At 48.0% G+C, this 15,612-nt stretch overlaps 1 protein-coding gene across 2 annotated transcripts; it reads left to right on the forward strand.

The window, feature by feature from the left end:
- The first annotated feature begins 1,140 nt into the window (after positions 1 to 1,140).
- On the forward strand, positions 1,141 to 13,567 carry baiap2l1a (BAR/IMD domain containing adaptor protein 2 like 1a). Of its 2 annotated transcripts, none has more exons than XM_028035183.1 (14): positions 1,141 to 1,404; positions 2,816 to 2,891; positions 2,970 to 3,056; positions 5,121 to 5,182; positions 5,437 to 5,508; positions 5,583 to 5,717; positions 7,258 to 7,410; positions 7,485 to 7,625; positions 8,023 to 8,140; positions 8,221 to 8,428; positions 9,314 to 9,373; positions 9,447 to 9,585; positions 11,813 to 11,853; positions 11,944 to 13,567. In XM_028035183.1, the coding sequence occupies exons 1-14, from the start codon at positions 1,354 to 1,356 to the stop codon at positions 12,014 to 12,016; spliced, it is 1,416 nt and encodes a 471-aa protein (XP_027890984.1). In that variant the 5' UTR covers positions 1,141 to 1,353; the 3' UTR covers positions 12,017 to 13,567. The 2 variants fall into 2 exon arrangements, with proteins under 2 accessions (XP_027890984.1, XP_027890976.1); XM_028035175.1 differs by having other exon boundaries at positions 1,142 to 1,404; positions 9,444 to 9,585.
- Positions 13,568 to 15,612: the final 2,045 nt, after the last annotated feature.

A 15,612-nucleotide genomic window follows, 5' to 3' on the forward strand; every position in this document is an offset into this window, starting at 1 on the left:
TGACGCTGTGTGCAGGAAGGGGATGAGCAGACTCTATTTTTTAAGGAAGCTGAGATCCTTCAATGTGTGCAGCAAGATGTTGGAGACCTTTTATCACAGTGTTGTTGCCGGCGCCATCTTCTTTGCTGCTGTGTGTTGGGGAAGCAGCATCAGAGCCAGTGACTCTAATAGACTAGACAAAATCATCAGGAAAGCTGGCTCTGTACTGGGACTAAGACTGGAGTCCCTGGAAACTGTGGTGGAGAGGAGGACACTGAAGAAGGTTCTGTCTATTATGGACAATAAACAGCAGCCTCTCCACCACATAGTGGACAGACAGCGGAGCTCCTTCTCACATAGGCTGCTCCAGCTCCGCTGTCGTAGGGACAGATACAGGAAATCCTTCCTGCCACATGCCATCTCACTGTACAATAAAAGCTAAATCATTGTTCTGCACTAATCAGTCCGATTTGCACAACTGCACTGTGGCACACTGCTGTACATATATTTACATATACATATCTGCATTTTGAATCCTTGCAAGGACTGCTCTAAGCTGCTTTTTATATTGACAGCATGTTATATTTTATTTTATTTTGTCTACAACTGCTACTCAGTGGTGGTTGTTGTGTGTCTTGTCTCTATGCTGCTGTAACTGCGAAATAATTTCCCTGCTGGGATGAATAAAGTCATTCTATTCTATTCTATTCTATACACCCTGTGCATGCAAAATGACAATAAAGTCAGTCTAAGTCTAAGTCACTCAAGTAACCTTTTTGTAAAAAAAAAGTATTTTTTTAAGAGTAGTTTTACTATACTGTGCCTCTATCTTTTACTTGAGTAATATTATTATTGACCCCCCCCCCCTCCCCCCCACCATGAACCCAGTGTCCAGGTCAGGCACCAACCATCAAATTATGGGCCAGAATAAATACTACTGCTAACCCTAACCCTCCAGTGTGGCTGAGTTAAAACATTTAGGCCTTAAAAAGCAAAAACATGATTTAAAAACAGCTTTAGACCTTGTGCCATACTGAAACAGCGCCCTCTGCTGGCCACACAGCGCATTTCATTGGTCGATGCGTCATCATTTAATAAGCGCTTCTCATCCCACCTGTTGACTTTAATAAGTGACGCCTCGTTACGTCACAGGACCCGCCCTCCTCCTCCTCCTCCTCGGTGTCCCGGTCAGGACCAGTCCACCCAGCAGTCGGTCCGCCGCTGAGTCCCGGAAGGTCTCTGCCCTCAAGCTCGGAACCGAGGTCCAGACTAGAGCCGCTGGGAGTTCTAGTGGCACCGAGGACAAGCCGGGATTACGGAGTCACGTTTGGGTTTTCTGAGTTCTGCTACCTGGAAGAGAGACGAGCTACCGTCATGGCGAGGACGCCCGACGGAGTGAGCAAGCTGACGGAGAGCACGTTCAAGGTGAGACAGAAACACCCGAGACAGAAACACCCGGGACAGAAACACCCGAGACAGAAACACCCGAGACAGAAACACCCGGGACAGAAACACCCGAGACAGAAACACCCGAGACAGAAACACCCGGGACAGAAACACCCGAGACAGAAACACCTGGGACAGAAACACCCGAGACAGAAACACCTGGGACAGAAACACCTGGGACAGAAACACTGTCTCAGGTGAAACTGCTCATCTGCTTCTCTTTCTATTCAATCTGGATGTTTTTTTTCTGATGATTTGAAATGAGATAAAACATCTAAAAATTGTTTCTATGTTTGTCTCACTGATTAATTTGAAGTTGGTATTTAAAGTTTGGATGTATAGCCGCCAGTCGGTCCGGTCCGGTCCGGTCCGATTCTGCTCTATGGGGAAATGAGCCGTTCTCAACTGAACTGATTGAATCTTCAGGTTATCTTGTGTAAATTCATGGGCTGGATGTTTACACAGCTAACCTCCACCTATGTCAGGTATGAGAGCCCAGCCGGCCCGAGGCAGAAGCAAACCCAGCTTCTGCTGCTCTGGACCCAAACAGAGACTCAGCCTCTCAGAACATGGATGAGCTCAAACAGCTTGTTGTCGGCCAGAATGAATCATTTCTGAGGCAGGCGTCACATTTCATACTCTGTCCAAAACTCAGATTATTTTATCTTTTCAGTTGTTGTTGGAGTGAAACAAGAGATTAGAGAACTTTCAGGAACAGAGTAAAAGTTTGTGAAACGTGTTAATCCAGCTGTGAACAGATTAATCCTCATCTTGACTGACTAATCTTGGTGAGTAATCCATGTTCTGTTATCAGGTCCAATGAGCTGGAATATCTGATGATGTTCAATCCAGATTATCTGAAGGAGCTGCGATGCGGCGCTTGCTTCCACACTGCAGCATTTCCTGCGTCGTCTTAGGCTCAACCAGTTAAACCAGCGCTTCACACTCTATCAGGAACCAGGAGGCCCAGCTTGACAATTAGGTGAACTCATCATTAATCTGTCCTGGCTGGAACCAGCCTGGAGGTCAAAGGTCAAACTGGGATAGTGATGGAACCAGGAACTTCACTCTGTCCATATAAAGTCCTTCCTGTCCTTGATCTCTTCAGGTGTGTGTGAAGCAGGTATTTCTGATGTTTCTGTCTCCATGGTAGCGCTCCTGGGTCTGGGCTTCGCTCTGTGACGATGGAAAGTTAAAGATCGAAGGTTATTGTCGTCATGACGACATTTATAGACCAACCGCAGGAAGAGACTGACCTGGCTCTCCACCCAGAGCGGCAAGGGGACTCACTATCCTCTTCATCGCTTCTCTTCCTCCAACGATCAGAGATGCTTACTGGGAAAGTAGCAGCAGTGGGGATAACTAACTGGTTTCTGGTTCTGGTTCACAGAATGTGATGGAGCAGTTCAACCCGGCCCTGAGGAACCTCGTCAACCTGGGAAAGAGCTACGAGAAGTCCGTCACAGGTGAGGTCACCGGGGTCACCTGAGGTCAGTGGGGCAGCTGATGAGGATGATGATGTTCACAGCGGTTTTCTCTTGCAGCCATGACCACGGCCGGAAAATCTTACTTCAACGCCGTGTCAAAGATCGGAGAGAACGCCATGGTGTCGCCCATGTCCAGGGAGCTGGGTGAGCGCAGCTGATTGGTTCAGGCCTGGTTGCCATGGCGTCACTAGGGTCGCCATTAATGAGCTCAAACCTTCAGCCCAACATGATGCTGATTCAGTGACCCTGGGAAAACCAGTCAGTATGTAGCTTTCATCCACACGAAAACTGTTTCTCAGTACAAACGATGTTCTATAAATCTGTGACCAGAGCCAAGATCCGTCCGTCCGTCCATCATAAAGCGCCTTCATACCAAAAGCACATTAATAATATATCCATTGTTTCCTGGGTCACTTGAGGCCACAGTGATCATCAGACCCTAGAGGCATCAGGCCACGCAGCACTGGCTGCATGTTCAGCCCCGTGACCCTGACGACCCCAAATAAACCCAGAGCTGCAGTCTGAGGTTCTGGTTCTGGAGACCAACCAGCATTTTGAAGCAGCTCAGGGTTTTACTGGACCTATGGCACCTGTGGCTCTGCTTCAGTGACTGAACACTGGAGGGGCCGTGCTGGTACCGGGCCGGTACCGGACCGAGCTTCAGCTCCGCCATGTGATTTACAGGTTCCTGTTATGAATCAGGATCAGGTTTCTCAGCCGCACCCTGCGGTGAACAATGGCTGCCTTCAGCTGCAGCAAATGTTTCTCTGCTGAGACTCGCTGCAGCTTCTGCCTCTTTGGACCCAATCAGAACCGGGTTCAGACCCATACTGATCATGTGACCTGCTGTAGGCCACGCCCATGTTTGTGTGAAATTCCTGTGCAGATCAGCTGGAGACGATCCTCCACTAAACCAGAAACCAAACCGTCACCGACAACAAGACAGGAGAAAACATGACAACACTGACAGATCAGACGCCTGGTGAAGCAGCTCTAATTGTTTTAAAACGATCAGATCAGCTCTGAAGGCCTGGGGTCAAAGGTCATCTCCCTTGGAGTTGAATGATGTCATCAGTTATGAGCAAAGCTTTTTATTTCAAGGACTAAAATGGAGAGCATGAAGACAAATAAATAACATGATCATAAATTAAAGCAAAAGAAACACTTTCAATATTAAAACTTAAATTAGTAGAACAGATGTGTGTGTGTGTGGGAGGAGGGCACAGTTTTGGGTGCAGCTGCAGTTCAAACAAGATTCTCTCTAAAATTCTGTTTCAGCTACAGTTTTACTCCAGTAAGAGTAACGGTACTTCAAAGTATTATTACTCAAGTAAAAGTAAAGTACTTTGTAGTAAAACTAAAAGGCCATTTTGTCCAGTAGATGTAACTGAGTAGAAGTAACTAGTTACTAAGCCGGTGTGCTGCAGCATCATCGTGACGGCGGTCAAAGCGCCGCTGCCGTCGGCTCGTCCTGACTCAGAGAGGCGGCGGCCATCTTTAATAGCAATCAGCAGGTGATGAAGGCTCTGACCAAAGTTCAGGTTCTGAGCCAGCCCGTCTGGCTCCCTTATCAGAACCAAAGAGGCGGGGCTGTTCCGGTCCGGGCGCTCCCGACTCATAAAGTAGGAAGGCCAGTCAGATTATTAATCCATAATCTGACCTGGATTAAAGAGGCTAGAGTTAGCTGCTGACAGAACCAGACGGATGGGTTCTGGTCTGGTTCCGTACTGGTTCTGGTTCCATCCAGTGCTGTTCGCTCTGCTCTAACATTTGTTGGTCTTCCTGTTGGACTCTGAAACCAATAAACCCAATACGTATTCCCACCTTGCCCAGTTTGACCATTTGTTCTGAACAGTTCATGGTTTAGGGGTTAAGAGGTTAGAGATTTAGGGGTTTAGAGGTTTAGAGGTTGAGCGTTTCCTCATGGTTTCCTCAGCTGCTCGTTTGGTCTCTGCTGATCTCTGTTCCTACCTCGGCGTGATTTGACATGCTTTCTGCAGTTGAACTTCTATCTGTTCTGTTGGACTGAGCAGCTCCTCATTGTTTGAACACTAACTGGTTTGTTGCAGAGTGGTTGAGGTTTATTAGTATCGTCCTTCCCATTGACTACAGACTGTAATAAAGCGGTTAGCTAGAACGAGCTTCAGTGTTGTGTTGTGAAAGAAAGCAGCCGCTGTGATGACCTGGACATGACACGTTGTCTTGCAGGTGTTGTTCTGATGGAAATGGCAGAAAGTCACTGGAAGCTGCACACTGAACTGGAGGAGAATGTAAGTAGCTTTAAATCATATTTCATAAATACAAAGTGATAAATGAGTAAATATTTGGGTTTAGCCGTGCACCGGTTTCCAGAACCTCCGGTTTGATCCGTAAATCTTAGATTTGAATCCAGATAACAAGTCCAACAGAAGGACGTTTCCACCGTGTTGAGCTGGTGCCGGGTTACCGGTGTTGGCACGTCTCCCTCTAGGGGGTGCTCTGCATCACTGGAGGTGAACCACGATCTAAACGTTTCTCTCTGCAGTTCAAGCGGTTCCACAGAGAGATCATCGTAGAGCTGGAGAAGAAGACGGATATGGACGTAAAGTACATGACTGTGAGTGTTTGACTTCAGCGCCTCCGTCTGAAGGACGTCCATGTCTCATGTGTCCGTCTTCTGTCTGTCCCCAGGCTACCTTCAAGCGCTACCAGACGGATTACAAACAGAAGCAGGAGTCTCTGGACCGCTCCCAGACTGACCTGAAGAAGCTCAGGAGGAAAGGTCAATCCAAGCACGCGTTCAAGTACGACCTAAAGGAGAACGAGGTGAGACCGCCGCACTGCCCCGACCTCTGACCTCTGCTTCTCCAGGTTCTGTTGAATGCTTCCGTTTGGATGATGGCCGGACCGGACGGCTCCGCCCTCTGGACAGCTCAAGGCGTCGTCATAGCAACGCCCTTCTCCAGATGTTACTCTATGAACCGGTGTCGTTTCAACATGGCAGACGCGTTTCGGCATTGAACGCGGTCGATGATGCATTTAGTGTGTCACAGCTGCAAATCCTGCTGATTTTCTAAATATATGATCTGAAAATCTGGAAAAGGAAGAGACTAGCGTGAGATGTTTCCAGGAAGAATAAAACCTGCTATCGGTGATTTGGATGAATCTCTGTCCCACTGACTAAAAGTCTGAACTTCCAGAAACAATCAGAACAACCAACCTGTGCAATATATTCTGAACTGAACAACAAGTTGACTGAGAAATGAGGAGTCTCGTAAATGTGTTTGAATAGGGTTGTTTTGTCATAAAAACAGAACCAGTGGGTAAAAATGGCATCCCATTCCATCCTGTTTTACTCAGAATTTGAAATCTAGTTCAAGGCTGAAAATGGAAGAGGAGACCCTGAATTCTGTTTTCCATGTGGGAAGTTTCTCTCTGACCCGGCAGGAAAAACTCTTCCTCACACGGCCCTCCTCATCCTCCTCCAGTGAACCTGAAAGAACAACAGAAAATCTTTTGCTCTCTGCTGGGGTGGTTAATGTTTGACCTGATTGCTGGTCCATCAGCTCGTTTCCTGAACTGGACCCAGCTGAGGTGGATTAGAGGCCAGACTTCAGACATGGATGAAGCTCAGCAGAAGAGGCCATGAACACTTTCGGTTTCAATACTTTCTATTCCTGATCAACCGGCTCTAACAGCTCATCTTTTACCTGCTGGAGCCTCTGCTGTTATTTCCCTCAGTTCTTCCTCAAATCTGCTGAACCGGTGTTTGTTTATTCATCCAGGAGGGTTTTAAGCCCTGCCCTCTTGGCTTCAGGTAATCACCAACATTTCTTTACAAGCAGATGAGGGATGAACAGAAATGTTCTCTCTTAAAGCTAATCTCAGGAATCTCATAGCAAACCGCTGAGTCACAGCTCTGAGGTTTTCCTGTGGATGACTTGAGGAAAGGCAGCACTGAATCAGAGCTGCTGCTCCTCTATCTCTGCTATTGGAAGGAAAACCAAGAGACTAGATTCGGTCACCATGACGATCTGGAGAAAATGGACGAGACGTAGTAGAAAAACAGTTTGGTGCAGGCAGGGTCATCTGCGATATGAAAGGGAAATGATTAATTTGTGTTTGGGGCAGAAAGACACCCAAAGCTCCTGAACTCATCATTGCCTTGACCTGCTGTTTTCACACCCTGAGTCTGTCAGCACTAAACTAATAACTGGAGCAATAAAAGCAAAGAGCAGCTGGTTTATGGGGCTGATAAGCAGCAGCTCTGAGTGTAAATATGTGACGACGGCACGTTCACTGATTCAAACAACAACACAGGAAACACTGGAAAGTGAATCCTGGTCCTCATGTCGTGTCTCTGCAGTACCTGGAGACCATCTCGTCCCGCCAGACGGACATGCAGAAGTTCATTGCTGACGGCTGCAGAGAGGCGCTGGTGGAGGAGAAGAGGCGTTTCTGGTTCCTGGCTGAGAAGCACTGCATGTTTTCCTCCCAGCTCAGCAGCTTCCATGACAAGGTGAGGACGGACACAGACCTGCGTCTTCCTCAGTGGAGTCACGACCTTTAACCCTCTGTCCTTCTGTCCGCCAGGCCAAGGAGCTGCTGAGCACCAGACTGCCCAGCTGGCAGGAGAAATGCAGCAACATGGACAAGGTTCCCGACACGGTGACCTCCATGATCCGAGGTCTGTCCTCCGACCCAGAGTCGGCGCAGACACGACGCCACAGCAAGGTGAGAACCTGCTGGTTCCGGTTCTGGTCAGTGAAACGTTCTGACAGAAGATCTGAGGAGCCTCATAGGAACCTAAGGTTCTGTTTCTGACTAGAACAGATGCTGCAGATTCTCATGTTACTTTAGATCAGTAGGAACTGGGTCAGAACATTTCGTCCATTGTTTGGGTCAAAGAGCAGAACCCAGCAGTGTGGGAACTTCCTGCTCAGTCCACATGAGACAGTGTTTGCTCTCTAGCTCCAGGTCAAAGTCCAGCTAAAGAGGAAGTTCTGGCCAGTTGAGTTCATAACTCAACTGGCTCTCTGGCCCAGTTGAGTTATGGTTCTGATTAGAACTTGTCTGGTTTATCAGGTTCTGGACCTGAGACGCTCATCTGAGTTTCCTTGTTGTTCCTCAGAATCACGTGAGCCCACTGACTCCACCTCCGGCGCCGCCGCTGAAGATCAGCCCACTGGCCAACATGTTCAACCCTGAGCCCAGAACCCCTCTGAGCCCGTCTTCGGACCTCAGCTCAGGTACCACCAGAGACACGCCTGTCCAGAACGCTGCGCCGCCCCAGCCAGGACGTCCTCCTGAATGTCCCTTTGTCCTCCAGTGCAGGACAGCCTGGGAGACCTGTCCAGGTCCACATCCATGTCCTCCGGTCTCAGCGGGGGAACCAAGTCCCACGTCAAGACCATCTTCCCTCATACGGCAGGCAACAACGACACGCTGCTCAGCTTCGACCACGGTGATGTCGTCACGTTGCTCATCCACCAGGAGAAGGACGGCTGGCTGTACGGAGAGTTGGACCGGACGCAGCAGTGAGTGGTCCAGGTCCAACAGGACCGGAGGAAGTTCTGGTTGGTCTATGCTGGGTACCGGTTGATGCCTAGTTCTGGACTGGCCCAGATTAAGGTTCTGTAAATGTCAGCAGTCAGTATATAAGTGGAGAGCAGAACTTCATCCCAGTTCAGTTAAAAGAGCCAGGTCCGGTCCGGATCCTGGTATCTAGAATTCAGTCAAAATTCTGTCCAGCTCGGTCCAATGCAATCCAGTCTCTGTCATCGCATCCAGATTCGGTTCCTACAGGGCAAAACTTGTTGGAACTTGCAGTTTCTTGCTTCGTGTGACTCCTGGACAGGTTCTGCTGGATGGATTAGAACCTCCTCCATCTGGGTATCAGAACCAACTTCAGTTGTCAAAGTGGTGGACCCAGTGGCCTCAGACAGAACCACAACAAGCTGGTCAGAACCGGTTGTGTTGGGTTCCAACCATGCGCAGGTCACTGGCTGCTCATAGGCCACGCCCCCCAGGAGGAAAGCGTCAGTTCCCAGCAGCGGAGGCGGCGGCTCAGAGGCGTGCTTCACATCGCTCAGCTGGAAGGACGGGTTTCCTCCGTCGGGTTGAGATCTTTCTGTTGTGATGCAGCAGGGTAGAAAGTATGCCTGGTATGTTTCCCTCTCTTCCTCTCTGAGGCCTTTAGTGGAGCTTCATCATCATCAGCAGCTCCAGGAGGAGCAGCTGGTTCTGGTTCTGGTTCCTCCACGTGCTTCAACTCGTTTCCTGTCAGGAGGAGGCTCCGCAGTTTCTGTCCCGCCTCAGTCATCTCGTTAAGATGCTCTTTGTGCTGGAGGCAGTCGACAGTTTCTCCAAATGTCAGACATGATGGCATCATCTGGTGTGTGTGTGTGTGTGTGTGTGTCCAGACGCGGCTGGTTCCCCTCGTCGTACTGCCGGCCATACGCCGACCAGAGCACATCCAGCAGGTATGGAGACATGGCTGCAGGTCAGGGGGCGGAGTCAGCGTTTCTCTGCTGACGTGTTGTTCCTCTGTAGCAGCAGCCTGAGCGCCGCCAGCCTGCAGGAGGAAGAGGAGGGCGATGAAGACTACGAGCCGGTCCTGCTGCCGCCACCCGACTACAGCGACGTCAACCCGTCCAAACCAGCACTCCCAGAAACGCCTCCGCCTCAGAACAAGGTCAGTACCGAACCCGACGCACTGATACGATCTCCAAAGCATTCACACGCCTGGACCCGTTTCACATTAAAACAACACAAAGCAGAACCTTGTTGTGTTCCAATCTTCCATCAGCTCTGGCTGACCTTCCTGTGCCGAAGAACAGCATGACACTGCCACCACCCTGCTTCACTGTGGGGTGTGCGGTTGATGTGTAGCATCTTCCACACAGACCAGCAAGTTTTAGTTCATCTGACCAGAAAATCATCTTCCACATGTTGGCGGTTTGGAGCAGAGCAAGCAAACTTCATCACTGTCTCTCACCACTGAGACTGCTGCTGTGATCAACGCCGTCCTGTCCGTCCAGGTGGACGTCAGGCGGTCCATTCTGTCTCCATGGTGCTGGTTGGTCTCTAGAACCAAAGCATGTGGACTGTGGTTGCTGAAGTTTATTGACTGGGTTATATTTAAATGCACGATGGAATGTGACTACTTTGAAGGTTCTACGTTTTTTCTTCAACTGGAGCTGACCTCTGACCCCTGGACTTCCATCCTACTGATTTAACACCAGAATACAAAAGCTTTAGAAATGAAACCTGGAGAACTTGTCTGATGTTTCCAGATGAAGACCTTCGCTCCTCTTCCTCCTGGGGGCAGGGACTGGGCCCTTGCTGCTGGGAGCTCCCCAGTCTGAACTGGGTTGTGTTTCCTGCCGTGTCAGAGCAGTCGATACTCCACTCCCTCAGGTTGGACTTCAGTCCTGCTCTTATCAGCAGCTCCACACCCCGAGCAGCTGCTGGGCTGCCTCCATCCTGAAGGAAACTCCTGGTCTGATTGGTCAGTCTTTTGGCAGACAACACCGCGTCAGGCAGGTTGCCATGGAGAGGGTTAAAGGTGCTGGCAGGGTCTTCAAAACAGAAAGCAGGTGAAGTCGGACATGCTTTGTTGTCCTTCATTGTTCATCTGCTGCATCAGGGAGTTTCTCCTCTGATACGTCTCCAGTCCCAAATCCTCCCACCAGTTACCTGGATTTTAGTTTTTTAGCACGTAGGAATCTGACTTTCCTCCTGGCTTGTTGTTGTTTTGGTCGCTGTGAGCTCTGGGGGCGGGGCTTCCCCTGAATTTACAACAACAGCATTAAACTTGTACTTCCTTATACTAAATGATCGTAGTAGTGAGTTGTAGCTGTGCTGTAAATGATGCTGAGAGTTTATCTGGTGTGAATCTCTAGTTTTCTGTCATTTCTGGCGTTTATTCCAGACGTTTTCTTTAATAAATCCGGGCTAGCTTGAGATGTTGTTAGCCGTAGCTTCTAATTTGTCAGATGCTGTGTTGTGATTGGAAGGTGATTGGTTGGTTCTTTACCAGATAGCCTCATGACTGCTTCCCTCTGCAAGGTTTCAATCCAGTCAGCTGCGATGCTGCATGCCTGAGTTCAGATTTCAACAGATTATAATCTGTAATCTGATGGCTTCACAGTGTTTCATGGTCCAACACGTCTCTACCTGGGCCCGCAGAACAGTCTCTATTGAAGCGTGTTTCCATCTCTACAGCCGTTGGTTAGTAATGCTGCGGGCCACCAGTCTTATTTCCATAGTTCTGCTTTCAGTTACAGCTTAATGAATCCTGATTTATGGACATTGTTTTCCTGCTTTGTGTGGACCTGATCCCGGTAGATGAGAATGACCCAATTTCATGTTCAGCTAATAAAACCTGCGAGGTTACAGCTGGTAGATTATTGACCTGAATGCTTGTTTATTACATTTTATGCTGGTATTCCTCAGAGCTTTAAATGCAGTCCAGTTTAGTGATATCTGGGTGTTGTCTGCCCTCTAGTGGACAATTAGTGCTTGTTAAGCATCATTTAAACTTGCTGAGTTTAGATGCTTTCTAACATGAGTGTTATTGAAGACAAGTGAATAAATCCCTCTAGTTGGGTCACCTGTTGCTGTAGGCAGCCATGATCAGAGGGACTGAGGTCATGTTCATGTATGTAGAGGATCTGATCGCAGACAAAATGCTGCCACACAGAGATGAATCAGCAGCACCTAAACCTCTAACGTTCCTGAGTGGCTGTAGTACCACCCCAGGCCAAAGGAGGCGCTATTTAACTCGGTCATACACCTGAACTTGGTGCCAGATTGTTCTGGATGTTTGCCAGAGATGGTGACTTGTCTCAGCAGCTGCATTCTCCAGATGCCTCAGCAGAGGCAGAATAACTTTGTTTTGTCCTTTGTCTCGTTGACAGGTGCCCTTAGTTAATGGAACGGCCAAACCTCCTTTCTTGGGGTGAGTGACGCAGCTCCAGTAACAAACTCTCCTCTCTTCCTGCTTCTGTTTGACAGTTTATTGATGCATCTGTCTGTGTCCTGCCTGCAGAGGAGGAAACCCGTTTGCAACAGTGAAGTTGCGGCCGACCGTCACAAACGACCGCTCCGCTCCGGTCATCTAGAAGTTAGTTGGACTGCCGCTACGCCTTAAGAGGAGTGGAACCACCCAGAAACTCCCCAACGTCTCCCCAGCCTGCTCACCTCTCTGCTCCCTCAAAAACTACAGCCGTGTGTCTGATATCGACCCTCGTGACCCTGAGGTCTCCTTCCCTCTGAACTGCAATTAATCTGCAGTATTCAGCATTTCCTCCTGCTGTTAGCTTACCGCCTTATTGCTGCATCTCCAGGTGCTTCCCATCAATCTGCAGAAATTTCTGCAGATTCACCATCAGTTTAAGCCATGTTGCAGAAAACTTCTCCCAGGCTTTAGACAATGTGCACAATTTGGAGATGTGTGTGCTCTTGTCAGCAGCTATGAGCCTGACTGCAGCACATGCAAATCTCCAAATGCATGGGGCTCCAGCCCTGGGCACCTGGAGATGCTTTGTTTCTCTGTCATTGTGTCACTCTAGCTGGTTTTAATTGATCATTTTGGTTGAAACTAGAGCTTAATGCACGCACCTGTTGCATTGTGGGAACTCTGATGTTCTATGATGAGCAGCAGAGTCCTCGTCGGGGTCCAGGAGAGCCTCGGGGAGCGCTGTGTTCCTGCTGGTCTCAGCCCGGTGTGAAGGGGCCCAACAGGTTCAACCACAATCTGAGAAATGCTTCAACAAAATGTCCACAAGGCGCCTCCTGCTTTGATCTCCACTATGATGTGACCAGCGTTCTCCAAATCCATCGATGCCATGAGCAGACATCCCAGATCAGGAGCTAAAAGTCTAAAGTCGACGGTACCGGTTCATTGGACACGCCCAGAAGCACCAGGGTAATTACATCAATGGCAATGACAGCCTTTCTGCTTTAAATCTGAACCTTTCTGGACTTCTGACTGTAACTAAGCACATCATTTATTGATCTTCTGGGCTGTTTGGGTCGGTGGATCAGTACCAGGCCCTCTGGTCTGGTCCTGTGAGGACCGACGGATATCGTGTAAATATAATTATGAGGCTTTCATTTTAATGTGAACTTTAAAGAGAAAACAGAGAAGAGATGTTGGTGTGTTGATGGACAGTCCAGACCAGCCACCGCCTTCCTGACTCGCCAAACATCATTGGGTCGGAAATCTGTCTGGGAAGCACGGAGGAGGTGAGGGTGAAGGGAGATGTGGGTTTGCAGTCTGAGGGCGGTTGTGAAGAAGAAGTTATTTTATATAAAGTTGTTTCAATGGAATATCTAATAAAGGCGGATCCAGATGAAGCTCCTCTTGGTTTAGATTTCACTCCTCAGTACCAGTTTAAATGACTTTTTAACTTTCTCACCATTAATTTTACTGTCATGTAACAAAATTTCGGTTCAATTCATGCCTTATTCAAAACTAACTGGGCTTTTCTGGTAGACGATTAAAATATGTGAATATGTTTACTGTATGAAAATGACTCGTTTACATCCAATCGTCTGATCAATCAAGTCAAATTTTCTCATAGATAGGATATGGGACATCATGCCGAGCTACTGAGACATGTTTATTTTCCTCTCTGCCTTTATTTTCAATAAAAAAATTTAAGCTTAAATCGGTGATTGTTGGGTCTGTAAACCACGGGCACCGGCGCCCTCTTGTGGGAATACATGGGAAGGATTATTCTATCATGAATTCTAGAGAAATGGAAAACTGATCTTAATGAGAGAATTGTACTTCTTCATCCCCGCCCCCACCTGTTGGCAGTATAGTAGTACTGCAGATTTTCTGTTGTGGTTTTGGATTCCTTTCAAGAACTCTGAGGATGGATGTGTGGAAGAACCCACTGCTGGGTACAGAAGAGGTTCTGTGATGCTGTGGGAGCCTTGATGGTGCAAAAACATGTGAATATAATTTTTTTTTTTTTTTTTCAGTTTGTGTATTTAATGAGCTGGCATCACGAGTGTCCATCACTGGGTCAGTGAACCAGGTCGGTTTTCCCTCCAATTGATTACAATAGTTCAGAGAAACTAGTCAGGGTTTTCTTTCTGCAGTTAGTGATCGGACCGAAATGCACTCTGACCAGCTCAGCTGGAAATCCTCCATGTTCCCTGTTAGAAACTCTTTACAGTATGAGGAATTGGTCTGAATCTGCAGGTGAACCCTAAGCATAGAGTGCCCTCTGCTGGAGGTGAGCTCTACAAACAGCCAATGAAATGGCTCCATTCTGGGCAGGTGGAGCTTTGAACAGAGGAAGCTCCGCTGCAGGAATGTTCGGGCCATCTGTTTGAATATCATTTAATATCCAACATGTTGGGTTTGGTGCCGATCACATGATTAAAGCTGATCCAAATGGTGTCGCATCGATTATGAGCCTGTTATAGGTTATTCTCGGGGTTGAACAAAACTTTGTAGCTTCTTGTTGTCCCACAGCTGTTCCTTCATTATGTCCCCGTCAGCAATCACCTTCCCCACCATAAATACGAGGCTCCATTGTCAGATCCTCTGTTGCCTTGTTTGCCTGTGTTCTGGTCACCTTTAGACCTAACCGTGTTCGGGTCTCCATTGGACCAGAACCTGGCCCGGAAATCTGAATAGAATACTGCAGATCGGCTAAAGATTTTTATCCCATATTATTGTTCATTTATTTTTATTTTTTATGTTCTAAATTAATTTCTGGTTCCATCGTTTGTTTCCGGCAGTTTGTCTCTGATTGTTTCAATCAAAGCAGTTTTAATGTAATCTGGAAATGATCCATCTGATCCAGAGCCCAGCTGATTTTCTGGTGTCAGACTGACAAACACGTTTAGGTTCTGATCCCGACCCGGACACGTTTAGGTTTTAATTCATCAACGATCAGACAGGAGCCAGAAATCCTGCTGAATTTCCTTCTGTGTCCACTTGGTGTCACTGTCTGCATGTCTGCCAGAAGCTCTGCTGGGACAGAGGGAATTCCCTGAACTGGGACAACTGGAATCCCTGCGCAACACACACACACACACAGTACCAGAGAGCTGAAAGTGTTTTTGTGTTTGCAGCTGAAGGTCGACTTCTTTGTTTCCTCCCATATTCTTCTCATTTTGCTTCTTGTGTGTTTTGTCCATTTTTCAAGTAGTTCTGGACAACCAGAACCAACACAGAACCAGCATAGAACACATTAAACATAAATATGTGCTGGACATGCTCTGGTTTTCTTCATGGTGACAGAATTGAAGTTGTTTTAGAGACACTTTAATTTCCCTGAAGGTCAGTTATATTAGATCACATGACAGTGATGAAGGCGTTCTGGACCAACCGGGTCGGAGGGAGAACCGGTCACGTTCACACAGCGGGCAAATCTAACTCATATCTCATATTTCCCGGCAATCTTATCGGCCCGATTTCAATCTTTTTACCTCAAAGAAATTGGATCCGATCCAGGTGTGGAGCTAAATCGGACCGATTCCAAAGCGTCTGCAGTCTGAACGCTCATGTCGCATTTTACCGACTTTTCGTCGTCAAGGTGAAACTTTGGTCATTCAGCAGCAGGAGAATCCAGACGGTGAAGCTAGACTTTCCCTGAAAGTGACGGACGCAGTCTGAGTCAGTGAACGCATCACATCCCAACCCCACCACTCCTGGTTCCACTCCAAACAGAACCGGATCAGAACTGGGCCTGGA

This window comes from Xiphophorus couchianus, chromosome 2 (assembly GCF_001444195.1).
Source record: "Xiphophorus couchianus chromosome 2, X_couchianus-1.0, whole genome shotgun sequence".
Taxonomy (NCBI): Eukaryota; Metazoa; Chordata; class Actinopteri; order Cyprinodontiformes; family Poeciliidae; genus Xiphophorus; species Xiphophorus couchianus.